Below are 18,437 nucleotides of genomic sequence, written 5' to 3'. Positions count from 1 at the left end.
TAAAATGGCAGAGGATTTGATTACTATGATTAGGGGTTCTATGCCCCCTCCTGATAAGAGGCCTAGGGTGGAACCTGAGTTTGAGAGTTTTGAGCAATGCTCGGAGGCTTGAGTCTTGGCTGAAGACTTGCAGGAGTACCCTCCTTATTCTGATTCTGATGTGGATGACTCTACTCCTTCTGCTTCTCCTCCTGAGGATTTTTCATTTTCAGAGACTCTGCATTCCATGAGGGAGCATTTTAAATGGGAAGGTCAAGATTTCTCTGATTCCAGGAAAAGGCTTAGGGAATTCTTGTTTTACCCCAGCATAGGCCTTTAGCTATACCTCCTGTTTTGAATGTGGTGGAAGATGTGTTTGCAGAGGCTTCCCTGAATCCTGATTCTTTGCCTCCTGCCCCAGTTAAACCGGATAGGTATTATAGGGTGCCTGAAGCTCATAAGTATCTTTTTAAGAGTCCTAGGGCAGACCCAGAAACTGTCTCTCAGGGGCCTAAAGGTGTGAAGGCCTCAGTTGTTAAAAATCCTGTCCCTCCTGATAAAGAGGCAAGGGCTTTGGATAGATGGGGAAAGAAAGTGTATACTTCTTCCACTTTAGCCATGAGGGCGTTGAATTGTCAGTTTCACATGTTAAAATATCAGAATTATCTTCTTTCACAGTTGAAATCTAAGGTGGATGCTCTGGCTGAAGGTATTGAGTGTAAAGAGTTGCAAGATTTAGTTCATGTGTCTGAACAGGTGGGTAAACATTCCTTGCAGTGTGGTTTTGATGCTGTGCAGGCCTCCTCCAGGGTGGCTGCCACTGGTTCTGTTCTTCGTAGGCACGCCTGGCTGAGAGATCAGAATTTAGCTGAGCATGTTAAGACAAGGATTTTGGATGCTCCTTTACAGTCTGATGTGTTGTTTGGTTCGCCTGTGGAAGCAGTTTTGAAGAAAATGGAGGACAAGGCTAAGTCTATGCAAACTGTTAAAGATTTTTTGCAGGTGCAGCCTCCGAAGTTTAGTAGAAATTGGCCTGCTAAGGGATGGACTTATCCTGCCTATGATTCCCAGTCTAGGGGTAGGTCTAGACGTGGTAGGGGCAGAGCTCAGGGTACTTTTAGGCCTAGGACAGGGAGTTCCCCTGCTCAGATTTCTGGTGAGGGCAGGGGTCAGTCCTTTCGTAAGCAGACCCAATGACCTGCCTTTTCAGCTGCCAGTACGTTCTTGCCTGGCAGCACCTTTGGGAGGAAGGCTGTCTCTTTTCAAAGAAAATTGGGATTTAATTACCCAAGACAGATGGGTTCTGGATATTATTCACCACGGTTACAGGTTTTATTTCCATACCTTGCCTCCTTTCAAAGGCATGCCAGACATTCCTCCTCTTCAAAGAACAGAGGCTCACAAGCAAATTTCTCTGTTGCTCCAAATAGGGGCCATTCAGTCAGTTCCTGTGCCGGAAAGGGGCCTAGGATTTTATTCTCGCCTGTTCCTAGTACCAAAGAAGGGGAACACGTGGAGACCAATTCTGGATTTATCTATCCTCAACACTTATCTGGACATTCCCAAGTTCAAAATGTTGACGTTACAACAGCTTTTACCTCTGCTGGGCAAAGATCACTGGATGGTAACTTTAGATCTCAAGGAAGCTTACCTTCATGTGCCAATAAGACTAAGTTGCAGGAAGTATCTGCGTTTTCGAGCTGGAAATTCTCATTATCAGTTCTCTGCATTGCCCTTTGGCTTATCTACTGCGCCCAGAGTATTCACAAAGGTTCTGGCTCCAGTGATAGCTTACTTCAGGCTAAAAGGAATCCAAATCTATCCTTACTTGGACGACTGCCTGATTCTGGCTCAAGAAAAGAAGATCTTCTACAGCATCTGGAATATGTCATAGCAGTGCTAAGATGCCTAGGGTATTCTGTGAACGAAATAAAGTCCAGTCTAGTACCCTCTCAAGACATGTGCTTTCTGGGTGTGAGACTGAATACAGCAGCCCAGATGGCCTTTTTAACCCCGGACAAACAAAAGAATCTTTCCAGTTACTTCCATCATCTATCTCTTCAGTCCGGGCTGACTGCAAGGACAGTCCTTCAAGCCTTAGGGTTCATGGCATCTTGTATTCTGGTGCTTCCCAATGCCAAACTGCATATGAGGAAGCTACAATGGTATCTCAAAAATCTGTGGACACAGCACTGCCAGGATTTGGACACTGTCATTCAAATAATACCTTGCATTCAAAAGGAATTTTTGTGGTGGGCTCAGGAATGTCACCTAAACAAGGGACTCTCTGTGACCCGGCCAGAGGCAAGTCAGATTCTAACGACAGATGCCTCAGATATTGCTTGGGGAGCTCATCTAAATGGAAAGTGGATACAAGACAAGTGGCCTGCCAGACTACAGCATCTACATATCAACATGAAAGAGATGTTAGCAGTTCAGTTTGCATTAATTGCTTTCAAGGAGTTACTTCTTCCAGGGCAGGTGTTGATTCTAACCGACAACACAACTGTCATGTGGTACATCAACAAACAAGGGGGAACACATTCTTACCCATTGTGCAGACAAGCAATGATTTTATGGGAGACTGCGCTCAGTCTGCAACTAACTCTTCAGGCAAGGTTTCTGCCGGGAGCACAGAACTCCTTAGCAGATGTATTAAGCAGACAAATCATGGATCCCCACGAGTGGAAACTGGATCTTCATGTATTTCAAAATTGACAGTGTCATGGGGAACTCCAGACATAGATCTGTTCGCTTCTCCACTAAACCACCAGCTGCCAAAGTTTTGCACGAAGGGATTTCATCACACAGCTTGGAAAGTGGATGCTCTTTCTTTCAGTTGGAAAAATCTTCATGTGTATGCCTTTCCACCTCTGCCTCTTCTTCCAAAGGTGCTTCTAAAGGTCAGACAAGACAAGCCAAGGATGATTTTAATAGCTCCAGATTGGCCTCGGCAGCACTGGTACCCATTACTGAGGAGTCTGGTAAGGAAGCCTCCATGGCCTTTACCCTTGATTCCACACCTGTTGTCTCAGAGGGACGGTCATCTGCTCAATGTCAAGCTTCACTCTCTACATCTAACAGCCTGGCATATTCTGTTTTGAAAGACAGCAGGTCTCAGCTTCCTCAACAAGTTTTAAATGTGATTATGGAAGCCAGAAGACCTAGTACAAGGAAAGTGTACGCAGAAAAATGGAAGAGATTTTTGTTTTGGAGTGCAGCAAACAATTTGGAGATTACTGAGCCAAATTTGAGTGTGGCTCTTCAATATCTTACTGAGTTATTGGACAAAGGTTTGTCTTTCTCTTCCATTAAGATTCATGCTGCAGCAATTTCAGCTCACTATGATTGTGACCCACCATTGTTTTCGCATCCTTTGTTCAAGCAATTTCTTAGAGGGCAAAGAATATAAGACCCCCACGTAGAGCTCCTACTCCTGCTTGGGATCTCAATTTTGTGTTGGAGAAACTTACTCTACAACCTTTTGAGCCTGCGGCTACTGCTGAATTGAAATACTTGTCATGGAAGACTGCTTTTTTGTTGGCCATTACTTCTGCAAGAAGGGTTTCTGAGTTGCAGGCCCTTATGGCAGTGGAGCCTTTTGATTTTTCATAAGGATAGGGTATCTTTACGTACTAATCCTTCCTTTATGCCTAAGGTGGTTTCTAGTGTGGCTTTAAACCAAACTATTCATTTGCCTACCTTTTATGCAGATCCCCAAAATAAAGGGGAAAAGATTTTGCACACTTTAGATGTACACAGGCTATTGCGTTATTATTTGAGCAGGACTAAGGATTTTAGGCAGTCTCAGCAGTTGTTTGTTTCTTTTGCTTTGAGTTCAAAGGGCAAGCCTGTGTCAAAACAAACTATTTCTAGGTGGATTGGGTGTTGCATTACATTTTGTTATTCCCATCATGGCAAGGAGATTCCAGCTGGGATTAGGCCTCATTCCACTAGGGCTACTGCCACTTCCACAGCATTTCTAAGGGGGGTGGCAACTAAGGATATTTTGGAGGCAGCTACTTGGAGTTCAGTGCATACTTTCTCTAAGCATTATCACCTTCCTCTCTACTCTAAGTCTAGGGCTGGTTTTGCCACAGCTATTTTGCAAGGCATGTTGTCAGTTCCTACTTCCTTATGATTTGCCAGCCTCCCTTACCTCTGCTTTGGGATTCTACCCAATAGTTAGGACTGCAGCAATGTGGAATGAAGAACATAGTACAGTTTTGTACCTACCATAAATGTAGATGTTCGAGGATCCACATTGCTGCAGTCCAATTTACCCTCCCTCCTTCCCCTCTGTGTTTAGGGGTGGTTGTGTAGGTGAGGTTATATTCTGCTAATTGTGTATATATTGTATATATATATATATATTTTTTGGTGCAGGTATTTTGGGAGTTTTTGGTTTTTGGCCTTATCTTTTCAGGGTCTTCTGACATCTGGGGCAAGAAAAGACTGAGGATATGACGTCGGTCATGCGCATTAGTACCCTGACGTACTGACGTCAGTCTAATGCGCCCTGACCGACGTCAGCCATATACTTTGGTATTCGGGCCGACTGGACAGCGGACTACCCAATAGTTAGGACTGCAGCAATGTGGATCCTCGAACATCTACATTTATGGTAGGTACAAAACTGTACTTTTCTTTTTTTAAACTTGATGTGTTTGCAGATGTCAAAGCTGTATGTGGCTGGGCTGTCTACATGAGCTTGTCTGAGGCTGTGTACTTGGACTTTACCTCAAACTTGATCTTGTCAAGTTTAGCAGCTGGGAGGGAAAAAACTGATAATGACCTGGAAGGTTTTGTTTAACAGTATTTTAAGAGGAGGAGGAGGAAAAGCACAAACGTCCTGGAAGAAAGTGTTGGTGGCTGTAATACTTAGAGGGTAAAGACCCATAAGATCTAGGTTCGTGCAGGCTCATTTCAATCCTAAACCATTATAGACATAAACGCTTAATAATCCTGGCTAAAAGAATGGCAAAGGTGATGTCAAAAGGATCATTGTGGTTTTGTGGTGGGGAAGCAAATAGGTTTTTTAATTTATATAAATATATGATGCCTATGTAGTAAGTGATGGTGTAATGAAGATGTTTGTTTTTTTCCCCAAAAAAGCAGAAATTGAATAATTGATGTAATATTACTTAGATTATACGAATTATGATTATATAGCAATATATCTGAAGTATAATGTTATGTTAATATAGTTCAATTACTTTTATGTGAATGTAAATTTGCCTGTGTCACAAGTGATAATTCAATAAAGGTGTTGGGGGGCGGGGGGCGGGACTAACAGAACATTGATGATCCAGAGGGAAGCAGAATATAAGAAAATGCCACTGTTGGTAGGTCTTGATGGAGAAAAAGCATTTGAGTTGCCATTACAGCTCCCCTATTTCAAGGTAAACCATCCATGCTTCCCTCCCTGTTTACCTGGGTGTACTTGTTTAATAATGACAAACTTAAATTCATGCTCTGGGTTCAGTAGTACATTTGCTCAATGCATTACTAATTTTACCTTTTTTAATGTCGTACAAGTGTTGGTAAATACGCTCCTTCAGTGCTCGCTCTGTTTTTCCTGTATAAAAAGATTGGCAAACCTGACAAAGCGACATAAACAACCCCTTTAGTTTTACAGTTGAATCTTCCCTTATTATGGTAAGTGCACTATTAGAGGTAGATCCTGTCTCCTTCCTTGATCTATTTACAGTGCAGGTATTGTCCACATTTTCTCATACTATCCCTTCCTGTCATTTATAAGTGCGTTTAATATGGAAAGTGATCTAATTAGATGGGTGCTGGAAAAAAATTAGACTATAACAGATGATGTGGACACTTACACCAAATTAGGTGAGCGATCAGTTGTGGTATACAAAAAAAGTAGTAGTTTAAAGGGATTCTTGAAAAAGTCCTGCTACTAGTACTGCTCTTTGTCAGGGTTGCCAATCTTTTTATATAGGAAAAACAGAGCGAGCACTGAAGGAGCATACTACTTAACCCAGAGCATAAATTTAGGTTTGTCATTATGGAACAAGTCCACCCAGGTAAACGGGGGAGGGTGGCCTTGACGGTTCACCTTGAAATAAGGGAGCTGCATTCGCAACTTGTACTTGATGCTTTTAAACCCCTGGCTCTGAACAACTATTGCATGTCTTTTAAAGAAGGGAGTCCTTGAAAGATGGCATACTTGTGGGTATGCAACACTTGTATGTTTTTAAAATATTTATTAAATAAGGATTATGATTGTTTTATTTTCTTTGACTACTGTTTACATTAAGATCATTTTGATTCTTGTGTTTGAGTTGAATTTTTTTTTTTTTTTTTTTTTTTTTGTGGCTAGGTACACCTATATTTGTACACTTTTTTATTTTTTATATATATTTTTTATTCCACATACAGAGTACAGATTTGGTCTTTTTGGGGAGGACTGTTTTAAAATACTGTTATATGAAACATATGTACATCTTTCACCATTTACTGTATATTTTAAAATTGTGTGATAAGTATTTTCATTTATATAAGACTTTTGTACTGAGATTAATGTCCCTTTATGGCAAATAATTGTGGTTTGTAGCTTAGTTAGGGTTATTTAAATTATTTAATAGGTATTTAATTATCTGAAGTCTTGGGGGTAACCAGGATGAAAGCACTTATCTTTTACAGCTTTATGAATTTATTGTTTTTATCTGACTTTCCGAATTCCATTTTTTGGATTTGTTAGACTTTTATGCCATTTTAACTGTTTGGTTCCTGCTTTTGCTGCCTTCCGTTGTTTGTATTCTTTACTGGTTTTACAGCAGCTATGTATCCCCTAAATATAAATTGTTTGAGTGCAAGTAATAGGTTATTTATAATTTCATTGTTTGTATTCAGTCTAACTACGGTCATCATCTGACTGTACTAAAAAGCATTAGAAAGGTTATTACGTGTTGACACAATACTTGGCTCAAGTGAGGCATTAACCTGAAATCTGTTTTGAAATTACTACAGCAGAAGTATAAATAAAACTGTCTCTTCAAATGTAAATGTGCTGTCATTTGGTCATGTGACCCTGAAAACTTATATTGCAGCATTTGAATTTATTTGTAGTAGACCTGTTGAAGCAGTTTGTGAAGGGTTTTTAGTTTGTATTAAATTTGATCAAGAAAATTACCTGTGTTTGGTGAGGTCTTTCTTGTTGCACTCTTGCATTTTTGGGGTTGGCTACACATTTATCTGCTGGAGCTCTTTTTTGTGTACTGACCCTCAAAATAAGCATAGATGTTTGCATAGTTACTGAAACTGTAGTAATGGCACCACTTGCAGTGTTAGGTTTTCAGTACCTGCCATTGTTTTCGACCTACTGATGAAAATGACTGGGTCAGAAGGGTGTGCATATATTCCTAAGAAACAAATTTGCTCTTTGATTTATAAGGCAGGACAATGACCTTGTACTCTTCCATATTCAACTTAAATGTTTCGACCTACTGATGAAAATGACTGGGTCAGGAAGGTGTGCATATATTCTTAAGAAACAAATTTGCTCTTTGATTTATAAGGCAGGACAATGACCTTGTACTCTTCCATATTCAACTTAAATGTTGTTTAAAAACCTGTACTCTACATAGCCAACTACCCGTGGTAGTGGTGCTGCGGTAGCGTTGTCACCTCACAGCAAGACATTGTCGCGTTCGATTCTCAGCTAGAGCGTCTTCTGTGTGGAGGCATGCGTGAATGGGCGTGCCTTCTTTGAAGGTTGTGCGTCAGGGCTGGTAACTCTGCACGTAAAAATCCACTAGCAATCATTAGCGGACCGGAGTTCCGCTGTGGCGACCCCTATCCGGGATAAGCCGAAAGACACAACAACGACTCTACATAGCCAACTGTCATACCCACTCTGTGTCACTCACAACCCATTAGGTGTATACAAACAAACTGAAGTCTCTTCCCACTTAGCCTAGTGCTGTTCTTTTGGGGTATTTTAATGGTCTTTCCATTCTCTAGGAAATCTACACTACCACAAATAATTCTACACAATGCTTTCTAGACTTGTAAGTGCTAGCTCCTTAGAGCAACTAATTTTTGCCCCAAGTAGGGAATCATAAAATTGGATCCTCACCTATATAACTCAACTATGTTCTACACTTAAAGTTGTCCCATCATTGGTCAAATCTGACCACTGGTCAGTAATTTTCACTAATGGGGTAAAAATCAGATTTACCCTTAAACTATTCTAAGGCAAATCAGTTACAGATAAATTTCAAAAAGTCAGCAACTAAGTCCCCACCTGTGACCCTCATTTTGCGTTCTATTAACATTCATGATCATTTCTGTGTGCACCTCAAAGCATGCCTTAAGACATCTGTTCCCTCAGCTCCAACAATAGACCCCTATGTAAGCTAGCTGTGTGGTTAAGAGGAAGAACTGTGTTGTCTGTTAAGAACAAATTTAATATCCTAATCTCTAAAAATTAACTGAAAAAGGAAAAAAAAAAAGACAAAATAACTCAGAATCAGATCCTCCGATGTTAAGTTTAAATTAAAACTTTCTGTCTCTGTGGACAACCACAACATTGTTTTCAGTTGTCAGGAACCTTAGAAATAATACTCGGCAATGCAGTGTGTGAGTACTTAATACATTCTCATCTCCAGAAGATATGGCCAACCTATTAATATCTCAAACTTTATATCTTCCCCCTAACTTTCCCAAATACGTTAGCATGGACAGAACCCCCCCCCATATCACTTCAGCTTAAATCCTGAGAGCTCTCTTCCAAGGTCAAAAACGTTAGTGGCGTAGGATGAGACGGTATGCCAAGCTGGATTCTTGTTGGCGTAAAGCACTGCTTTACAAACTCTCTACTGAACCCATTGAATTTTGGTCTTTTCACCAGATTCATACCACAAAATTGGAGAAATGCTGCAGTCATCCCACTCAACAAGGAATGGAGGAAACTATAGACCTATAAGCATCACCATCCTTCTCTGTAAAGCAGTAGAGCTAGTGATTGTGGAACTTGCTAACAAAATTGTTTGGGTTAAATAAAGATGGATTCTTGGTAGACTTTGAACAAGACAGTGATGCATTGAATGCAGGCAGATAGTGTCACGCTGCTTACCTCAACCTGGCCAAGGATTTTGATACCATCTCACATGCTGGCATTATTGACCAGTTAGTCAGTCTAAATATAAATCTCTGTTACTGGCTGATAGTAAGCCAGTATACTGTTAGTGTAGGGACCACACTGTCATTGAAAGTGGTTAATAGGGCTGCTCCTTATATTATTCCTTGGGTCACTTCTGTTCAGTGTTTGCTTCTGATATCAAGGCTAAATTTAAGTTTGTGGGGGAATGCACATTGAGTTGTTAATAAACTCTCCAAGCAGATTTCCAGACACTCCAGGAGGGCTAACACATGTGTTTGATTACCAGGGGTGTATCTTCTACTTCATCGGAAGTTGTTATTCCTCTCTACTTCTCCCTTATTGGACCAGTAATACAGTATAATTCCCCTTTCCCTATACACTTGTTTAAACATGTGACTCAACTTGAAAGACTGCAGAAGTTCCTCACTAAGAGATTTAAGGGTATGTCTTCCTTGTGCTACACAGACTGCTGCCTTAAAGTACTTCATCTCTTCTCTTGTTCCTACGGACTCTTGAGAGGGGGACCTCTGCATCTCAGAAAACCTTCAGCAGCCTCTTATACATCTGCAAAACAAACGCCACTGAAGATGAGCTAAAATTCCACCATAGCAAGAATAGGACCTGACAGTGAGAGAGAGAGTTCTTTTGAAGAATCCCTCTTTTATTGACTAGACTTCTGTTGGATATGTAGCGGAATAGCTCATTGATCCCCTATGAGTAATCTCAAATGGATGAGAACGTGTAAATATTCCTGAGCGAGTCCATCAAATCTCCTTGAAAGGGGGTGAAATTAGTAGTTATTGATATTTGCAGGGTGCTGATAAATTGGGATTTTGAGAATAGGCTACAGTTGATCTACCTGATCAACAGCCTAGTATGAACCTATGAAATTACAGCATTACTAATGTCCCTCTGCTCCTATCTCTGTCAAACAAGGGCTAAAATGATTATACTTATTTTGCCCTTGTATGTTATATACAAAGTCTTTCTACAGTTCTCCTGTTTGTGTCTCTGAAAATAAAGCTGTGAGATCTGATGGCATACTTAAGGAAGTTGGTAGCAGAATGTCATCTTTTTCTGTGTGCCATTCATGTTTTAACCAAGTACTTTACCTTGGAAAAAGAACAGGACCTGTAGGCTTGATCCTTTACTTTAGATCAGTCATGCGTCACATTTATCTTGCTACTGTTTCATTAAGTATTGTTAGGTATTGCTGCTGCTATCTGTTGATCATCGTCCCATAAAGAGTCGTTGCTTTGAATTTCACTAGTGGATCTCCAGTCTTGGGGGATTCGTATCTACACGCCATTCTCTGCAAATTTGAAATGGTGCTTAGATCCAGTCATTTTCTCAGGGGCGGTCATACATACTGCTTTTCCTGATAAGAAATTATTTGATTTCATGTGCCATAATATAAAGTAGGTAATACATTTGCATTCACAAAGAGAATTTTTGTTCCATTTCAGGAATTTCCACAAACGGAATGAAGGAACAGAATACGTAGAAGAATACAGAAGATTAGATGAGCAGGAATTTCTGCAAGCAAAGTTTCCTGAGACTATAAACCGAACAGGTATAATTCTGAAAATGAGTAGTTTAGTTTTGAGATTAGTGGGGTTATGCATTCCCCTCTTTGTCTTGTGCTTTTTACCTGAAAAAAATCAGTTAAGTGTACATTAGCATGGGAGAGAATTAATGTTAATATTGAATCGTAACTGTTAACTTGACTAGTACCTTGTAGCTTTGAGTCTCTGCAGCTTGCTTATATAGTAAGTCCCTTGATTGTTTGGGCCAGATTTTGTAGCCACTTGACTGAATCATATTTTTTTCCTAGAGTCTGGTAGCATTTCTGCCACAGTTATGAATGGATGACTTGCTTAAGTGTAATACATACATTTACGAACCCAATGACCATTTTTAAATCATGTTTGGTAATCTGATATGATTTTAGCGTTATGAAACCATGTTTACCATTGTTTGCATTGTCCAAGTAGATTTATGCTTGCTTTTAGCGGCAGTCTTGAGATTTTCAAGGGTCAAAAATGAAATTATTACAGTTAAGATTATTCATAAAATTGCGTGATTTGGAGATTAGAAAGTGTTCTGTCGATGGTAGTTTAATACAAGTGTGGGTGGTAAAATTAATTCCAGGCAGCTTAGAAATATTTTTTTTCTCAAGGATTTTAGGTTCAGATGACTTCCAAAACTGCATTGAGGGTATACAACTTCATCCCCGTTTGTGTTTGATTGCAATTACTCAATTGTCATAATCATCTTGCTTTTACAGATTCATAGGTTTTGTAAAAAAAGTGTGCGAGCTATTGGCCTTCAAAACATTTGTGTATATCATTTTGGGACTTTAGTCTTCAATAATTCATCAAGCTTTAATCAGTAACATGGGTTTATATACATTAACAGAAAAAAAAGTAGTTCTTGTTTTTGTTGTATAGTATACATATATAGTCTTCTTTACAATTACCATTCACTCCAGTATTGCGCAAGTTGCTCAGTTCCCACTTTCCTTTAAGCCTCACTCCTGGTGGACATTATTCTGCCTGTATTTTGCCTTCAATTTCTGTTTTAATTATATGACAATTGCTTCTTCCATTTTCTAAAGATCATAATTTCAGTTCTTTTTACAGTATCCAGAACTTCATTTATGTTGAATAGATTTTGGATTCCATTTCTTAGTAATTGATTTTCTGGATGCTAATAACATTAAATTTAGCAAGACCTTACTTGTATTTAGGTAATTTAGATACTGCATCCCATCTTAAAATAATAATTTCCTTAGTTACAACCATTTGTTCCTTCAACATTTTTATCAAAGCACTCTAGGGAATTTTTAAAATTCACTAACTTGTTTTATTCCCAAAAAGCACCTCTCTTCCCAGTCACATCTCCAGCATTTGCAGACTAGATGAAGAAAGCACCTCAGAAATTTACTTAGAGGGGGTGTAAAAATACCCTTGCAAACACTTAATGCAAAAATCTTAAAATTTCTGGACTTTGTTGTATACTTGGTAGTTTTGGAGATTTTTGTTCCTTAAGAAAAAAAAAATGAAAAGGCAGTTTGCAAACTTTGATTTTTATAGTTCTCATGCAATATTTTGTACACCGTATTAATTATTTCTTTAACAGTGGTGGCTTCTGGTCTAGACTTAACTAAACATTCTGTACAAGAGCTGTTTTTTCATTCCCCCTATCCATTTGTGTCTAGTCTGTTATCAGTCTCTGATAGGGAAGGTAGTCTCTAATCTGCAGTCCACATTTCTGGTTGATCCCACTCTTACATTCCTCTCTTCAGAGTTGTTTATTCCAAATATTTTGGTTCCTTTGCTGATTTCCACCAGTAATTCCTAGCTCCCAGTTAATAGTTCTCTGTACTCCTCCTTGCAGGCATATCTATTTGTAAAATCTCCTTTTGCTATTCCAGTGATTGTATAGACAGAACAATTTATGAATATAATACTCTGGTGGTTGTTTTCCTTAGGGACTTGCATTCAGGATCGTAGTCTGTCTTTTATCTCTCAACCCCCCCCCTCATTTCAACACCATCCTTTTTTACTTTTATTTATGGCCTCCTGTTTGAGTTATATTTGTGAACCTTTGTGTGTAGCTCTAATGCACCCCATCAAATCAGGAACTCTCCTCTACCTTGTTCTATGGGGGAGAATATCTGATGTTGTTCTCGGCCACATAAAAATAGAAGGAACTCCCCTTACAGGACAGAGGTTGCAAGTGGGGGGGGGGTCCCTGACCGAAGCTACTGCCATCTACCTGGATGTTTTGTTACAACTTCTGGCTGAGAAGAACCTCTCACACTTAAGACTAATGTTTGTTTGTTTTTTTTTTTTTTTTTTTTAAGTAAAATCAAAACTGTTACAGTTGATGCTGACAGTATTTTCATAACAATAGATGTCAAGTCATTAATATACTGTGCTTCCACATAATTATTGTATTGAAACAGTGATTGATTCTTACAGGAAAAAAAAGAATGGCACACTAGCACAACATGAAAGAACAGGTAAACTTTTAGATATGGTGTTTAGCTATAACTTTAAGTTTAATGTTAATTGCTATAAACAAAAAACTGGTATAGCCATGGGGCAGCTATGGCCCCCTAGCCTAGTCAACATAGCCCTAGGCAAATGGGAAGAGGATTGTTTATAACAACAAAGAATACATGCAACATATCACGGTGTATCTATGCTTTATTGAAGACATTTTTATTGTGTTGAAAGAAGACAGTGCTGAATTAAAGTGATCAGTTATCTGAATCAAGCCACCAGCTTCCTGCTTTTCACCTCTTCCCACAGCCTCACCTTGGCAGTCTTAGATATGCAGATTACTAAAGACTTGGACCAAAGTAAAATTGGCACAGATCTTTACAGAAAACCTACCAGAGTAAACATCCTGCTACATAAGAGATTCCATCCCACCAGGGCAAAATATAACCTTAAGTCTCAGGGCTACAGGTTGGCTAGGATCACAACAAAAATGGAACCCTTCCTTAAGAACCTAGATGAACTTGAAAATTATTTTTTTTGGTGAGGGTTGTGATGAATGTGCCCTGGCCCAGCAATCAAGGAGCCTCAATCATCACCACTAACACCAGGGAGGTCGTCTCCTAGATGAGAGGAAGGGATAGCTAATGCACACAATAAAGTACAATTTCCCTTAAGTGCACACAGAGATCACAGTCCGTCTGGGGCTGGTTGCTGCCTTGCTCACCAGGTCCCCAGTAAGACTCCCCACTGGTACAGCTATAGGGTCCAGGTCTCAGCCTAGCTGGGCAAGCTAAAACCTCCAGTATCCTCTCTGTCCAATTAGTGCTTTGTGTCCCTGCCAAGTAGCTGACACAACACACACACACACTTTGAGATAAGTATTTATACAACTTCACAGACACTCCTGGGAAAGGCTGACACAGATTCTCCAGCTGTGGCCCTTTTACCTAGACCATACGGTAGTAATTACTGCCACCACCCAGCTAATAATATCCGCTACTAAAAGGCCCTTAAAAGGGTGTCCAATTATTACTGAGCAATATTATTATCCAATGGTAATGTGACTATATAGTCTAAGGCTTATTAGAGTGGACTATTACAGTAAACTCTATAAATATGCAATGTACTCTAGAGCCCATCTCTACACCAACCAGCCATAGGTAGAAGGCTTTAAAAATATTTAATAATAAATAATTAAAACACAAGACAAAACTACTACACCACAGAGATATCTAAGAGTTCAGAGATCACACAGAAACTTAAAATAATACAGTAGGACAGGTCTGATTTCAAAGAAAAATACCTAATTAATCTTTACTAGCTTTAACTATTCCTACAAGAAATCAGTGCTAAAACTTACATGTGAGCATAAGGCAGAGTGCTGATAAGTTGGATATCCAAGATCAAGATGCTCCCAGTCTCTTGTGAGAAAACAGTATTTAAACATTACTAACAAACATGTCTCTAAGGCCCTCCCAAATTACATCATTTTTGACACTTAGTCTGGAGTTCTCAGGCCACAAACTGCATTATTTATCAATCTAACCCTTGCCCAGAAACTTACAACAATAGAAGACATTTCATATGTATATTCTAACAGAAACTAGAGCAATAAAGTACATTTCACATCTAAATTCTGGTCATAAACTTTAGCCTTAAAACAATGGGCATGAAACCTTCATCCAGACGCACTGGAACCGAATTTGAATGTGAAAGGGTCACAACATGCTTCACTGGGCCAGGAGAGTGCAATGTTGTCACATATTTTGCAGTTCCACATTTCATAGTGTTCTTTTACACTCAAGAAAACATGCCTGTATTTTACATTTATCTGCAAATGCCAGAATTATATATCAAATTCTATTTGACTGGGCTGGCAGCCTTCGCCCATCTCTCCCCAATCGTCACAAGGGGATATGAAAATATGTTTAACATTTTGGAACCTATAATTGAACAAAAAAGTACAAATGTACCAGTACTTAGTAGGCCTTATAAGAGGGTGTTAAAGAAATCTATGGGAGAACAAATTAATGACAATTGTATATTGACTTTTACTGTATTTCAGCATAATTAATGTTATTAGACAGAATTGGGCCACAATTACTGAAAGCTCATATTTAACGGACGTCCTTGGAAAAGCTTCTTCCTTTGTGTATAGGAAAGCCAGGAACATCAAGTTGGGTTGTAGGTAGACCCAGACCACATAATACATGTACCAGTAAGTGTGGAGCTAGCTGTGCTTTTTGTTAGCACATACAGGAGGGAGACGTATTTTTCTGCCCTTATTTAAAGAAGATGATTAAAACCAACTCGTGAAGTGACTGTAACTCACTGCAGGTGTTTTGCAGGGCTAGATGCAATTACTTTGAAGCATTCTATGTGGGGAAATGCTCCACAGACTTAAGGATTTCTGGCCATCTTTCTAAAATTAGAGTCAAGTGCAAGAATAAAGCACTGGCTCAGCACCTGTCACTACACAGAAGACGCACTTGCTTTAAATTTCAAATTATTAAGCATGTGGACCTTTTGGAACTGGAAGGAGACATCCCTAATCTTTTAGAAAAATGTGAACTACTGTGGCAGCTGAAACTGAAGTCCTTTAGAAAACCAGGGCTTAATTGTTATTGCTCCACAAAAAGCTTATTTTATCTTAGAAAACTGACCCACAGTTAAAGACTACTAAAGGACTGATATGGGACTGATTAATGCTGACATTACTTATATTGTTTTTAAAAATAATTATCAAACACTGTTTACTTTTAGCACTAACGTAGTGTTACACTTTTAGCACTAACGTAGTGTTACAAAAGACATACTTTAGGTGGCTCATGTATACATTAATCATTTTGAGGGCTCTACATTAAATGCTACTTTAAATTTTAAATGGAACATTTTTGTTACACTTTTCCTTTTAGGTAGTGAGAGTTTGCTATTGCGCACAATGCGCATGGGTCTAGTCTTTTTCTGTTTTAAAGGTTGTAATTACTCTGAGTGCAGACTTGCTCACTGAGACTGTGTTTTATTTAGTTAGATGCCACGCTTTAACAGATTCCCATGGCCTTAGTGCTTTATTTTTAACTTTTGTCACTCTATTTCCAGCTTAGCAATTATTTTTGTTTTTCATCCTACTTAGGTTTTCACTTGTATATCTCTGCACATGTTTAGTCATGTTAAGATTTGTTTTTGACACACAGACCTGATGAAGTATTTATCTGATAAGAAAGATATCTGTGTTAAAAGTTCTATATTTATTTTGGTAGATTTCTAGTAGTAGTTCTTTTGTTAGTCATTTTTTTAGTTAGTTTCTTAATAACGTTTTGGATTAGTTAGCCTATACAAAGTGTTAATAAACTAGTCATAGATTGTAATTTGTCTCTAGGTTTTCAGTTTCCGTTTTAGGTAGCACAGTCTCTGTTTACCTATGGTGTTGGGGGAAGGGGGACTTGGCTAAAGGAATGATTTTTAATGCTGGTAACAGAACCACCCTCTCTAACTATTCCCTTGCTCCAAACAACCTAAATAAGGAATGTTTTTGATGCTGTTCATTGTACTCAACTAGGATCACATGTTTGTGTGTTTCAGTAAAGTATATACCATTTTTAACTGTGGACTACCTACTATTTTCCGTAAGATTATTTTGCAGTTGCAATTTACATTTTTATTATGTGAACTAATTGCATAACATAATTCAAGAAGCAAAATATCTAGTATAGATTGCATACTGCTTTTTTTTCTGAGACTTTGAAGGATACCACTGATTTCTTTTTGTGTTTTTTTTTTTAACAAAAAACATCTTTATTAAATTGGCACATATGACATAGGCAATCTTATATTTGTGTAAATGAAAAAGAAACCATATTACTACAATATTAGTTGCAAACATTATGCAGCACAGCTCCTGTTGAGGCAACTGTAGTTAGACATTATATATCTAGTCATTGTCAGTTAAGTATTACATAGCTCATTCAGTTCCTGTCTTCTTTTAAACCGCATTCCTCCTCTGCAGATCATGTTCCCACAGTTCCCATTTTTCCTATGTAGTTTGCTCCTTCCCTTTTCTAAAGATCCCAATTCCAGTTGTTACTTTCTGCATTACTATATTCACTGCTTCTAGTAAAGTTGGTTTAGACTTTAATGTCCATTGTATAGTAATTGCTTTTTTTTAGCAACCACCATAATTAGACTCAGCAAGGACTGTGTCTAGGCAATTCTGATTCTGTATCATAGCCCTAAAAGAAATTTTTCCTAGTTACACCAGTATGCAGGTAATCTTTAAAGTCAGCCAGCTCATTGCACTCCCAGAAAATGTTCTCGGTTACCTTTTTCTTCCCTATCGCACCTCCATTTGCTATCTACCTGAGGAAAAATTCTTTGGAGTCTACTTAGAGTATAAAAATACATATGTAACACACTTCCAAGCAAAGATCTTAAATCTTCTAAACTTTTTGTTGCATATTTGGAAGATGTACATATATCCCCCCATTTGTCTTTTTGTGACTTGCTTATTCAGTGTCTCTTCCCAATCCTTTCTGAGCTCCACCAATTCTTACAGCTGTTATGTAATATTTTATATGCTCTGCTAATTGTTCCTTTTTTAACTACAGCTTCTCTTCTAGATTCTGTTAAAAACTCTACCAGTGCTAGGGGCTGGAATTTATTGGAGAAACTTAGCAGACTAACCACTGCATTGGAAGCAAATAACTATAAAGGGAAAGGTAAAAATTTATTTATTTGGACTGTAGGTTAGGGATTACCTTCCCTTTCAAGAATTGATATCAGAGTATAGACAAAGGGGAAGAAATAGGGGGGTCCTAAATGAAAGACCAGCACTGGTAGAGTTTGTAATAGAATCTAGAACAGAAGCTGCCATTAAAAAATAAATAATTAGCTAAACTTTATTTCCTTATTCACCTGTTCATCAAGAAATGTATTTAATCCACCAGGAAAACAGTCTGAAGATGGATAGATGAAGCAAATTGAATATCACATCTGACTCTCTGTATCATCTGATTGCTGGGATAAACTTTCTTTTTTGTCAGGTGTACAGCTAATAATCCTTTTCCACAAACCCACTGGTGTCCCCAAATTTTAGTTTTATTATTTTAACAGTTTTGTCAGGCACAGCTCTTTCTGATGGTGTGATTCTATCTTTACTGATATCTTTACTAATATGTATTGGCTGATTTCCTGTGGCCAGATATGGAGCATGCACATGATGTGCTGTCTCAATTAAGAAATCTTGCAGAGGAGCAACAGTCTATTTGCTTATTTGTCCTTTCATATGAATCCAGTCTGTTACTTCCAGTTTGTCTAGTGTAGCAGAA

At 38.6% G+C, this 18,437-nt stretch overlaps 1 protein-coding gene across 1 annotated transcript in view; it reads left to right on the top strand.

The window, feature by feature from the left end:
- TDRD9 (tudor domain containing 9) overlaps positions 1 to 18,437 on the top strand; it is a 2,841,455-nt gene that overhangs the window by 92,042 nt on the left and 2,730,976 nt on the right. Inside the window, exon 2 of the mRNA XM_044074496.1 lies at positions 10,570 to 10,676. Within this exon, the coding sequence (XP_043930431.1) occupies positions 10,570 to 10,676 (107 nt within the window). The remainder of the gene's footprint in view (positions 1 to 10,569; positions 10,677 to 18,437) is intronic.

Source organism: Protopterus annectens, chromosome 6.part0 (genome assembly GCF_019279795.1).
Source record: "Protopterus annectens isolate FY-2018-M chromosome 6.part0, PAN1.0, whole genome shotgun sequence".
In the NCBI taxonomy this organism is placed as follows: domain Eukaryota; kingdom Metazoa; phylum Chordata; order Ceratodontiformes; family Protopteridae; genus Protopterus; species Protopterus annectens.
The sequence above is the reverse complement of the archived record's forward strand: the minus strand, read 5'-3'. Positions and strand labels throughout refer to the sequence as shown.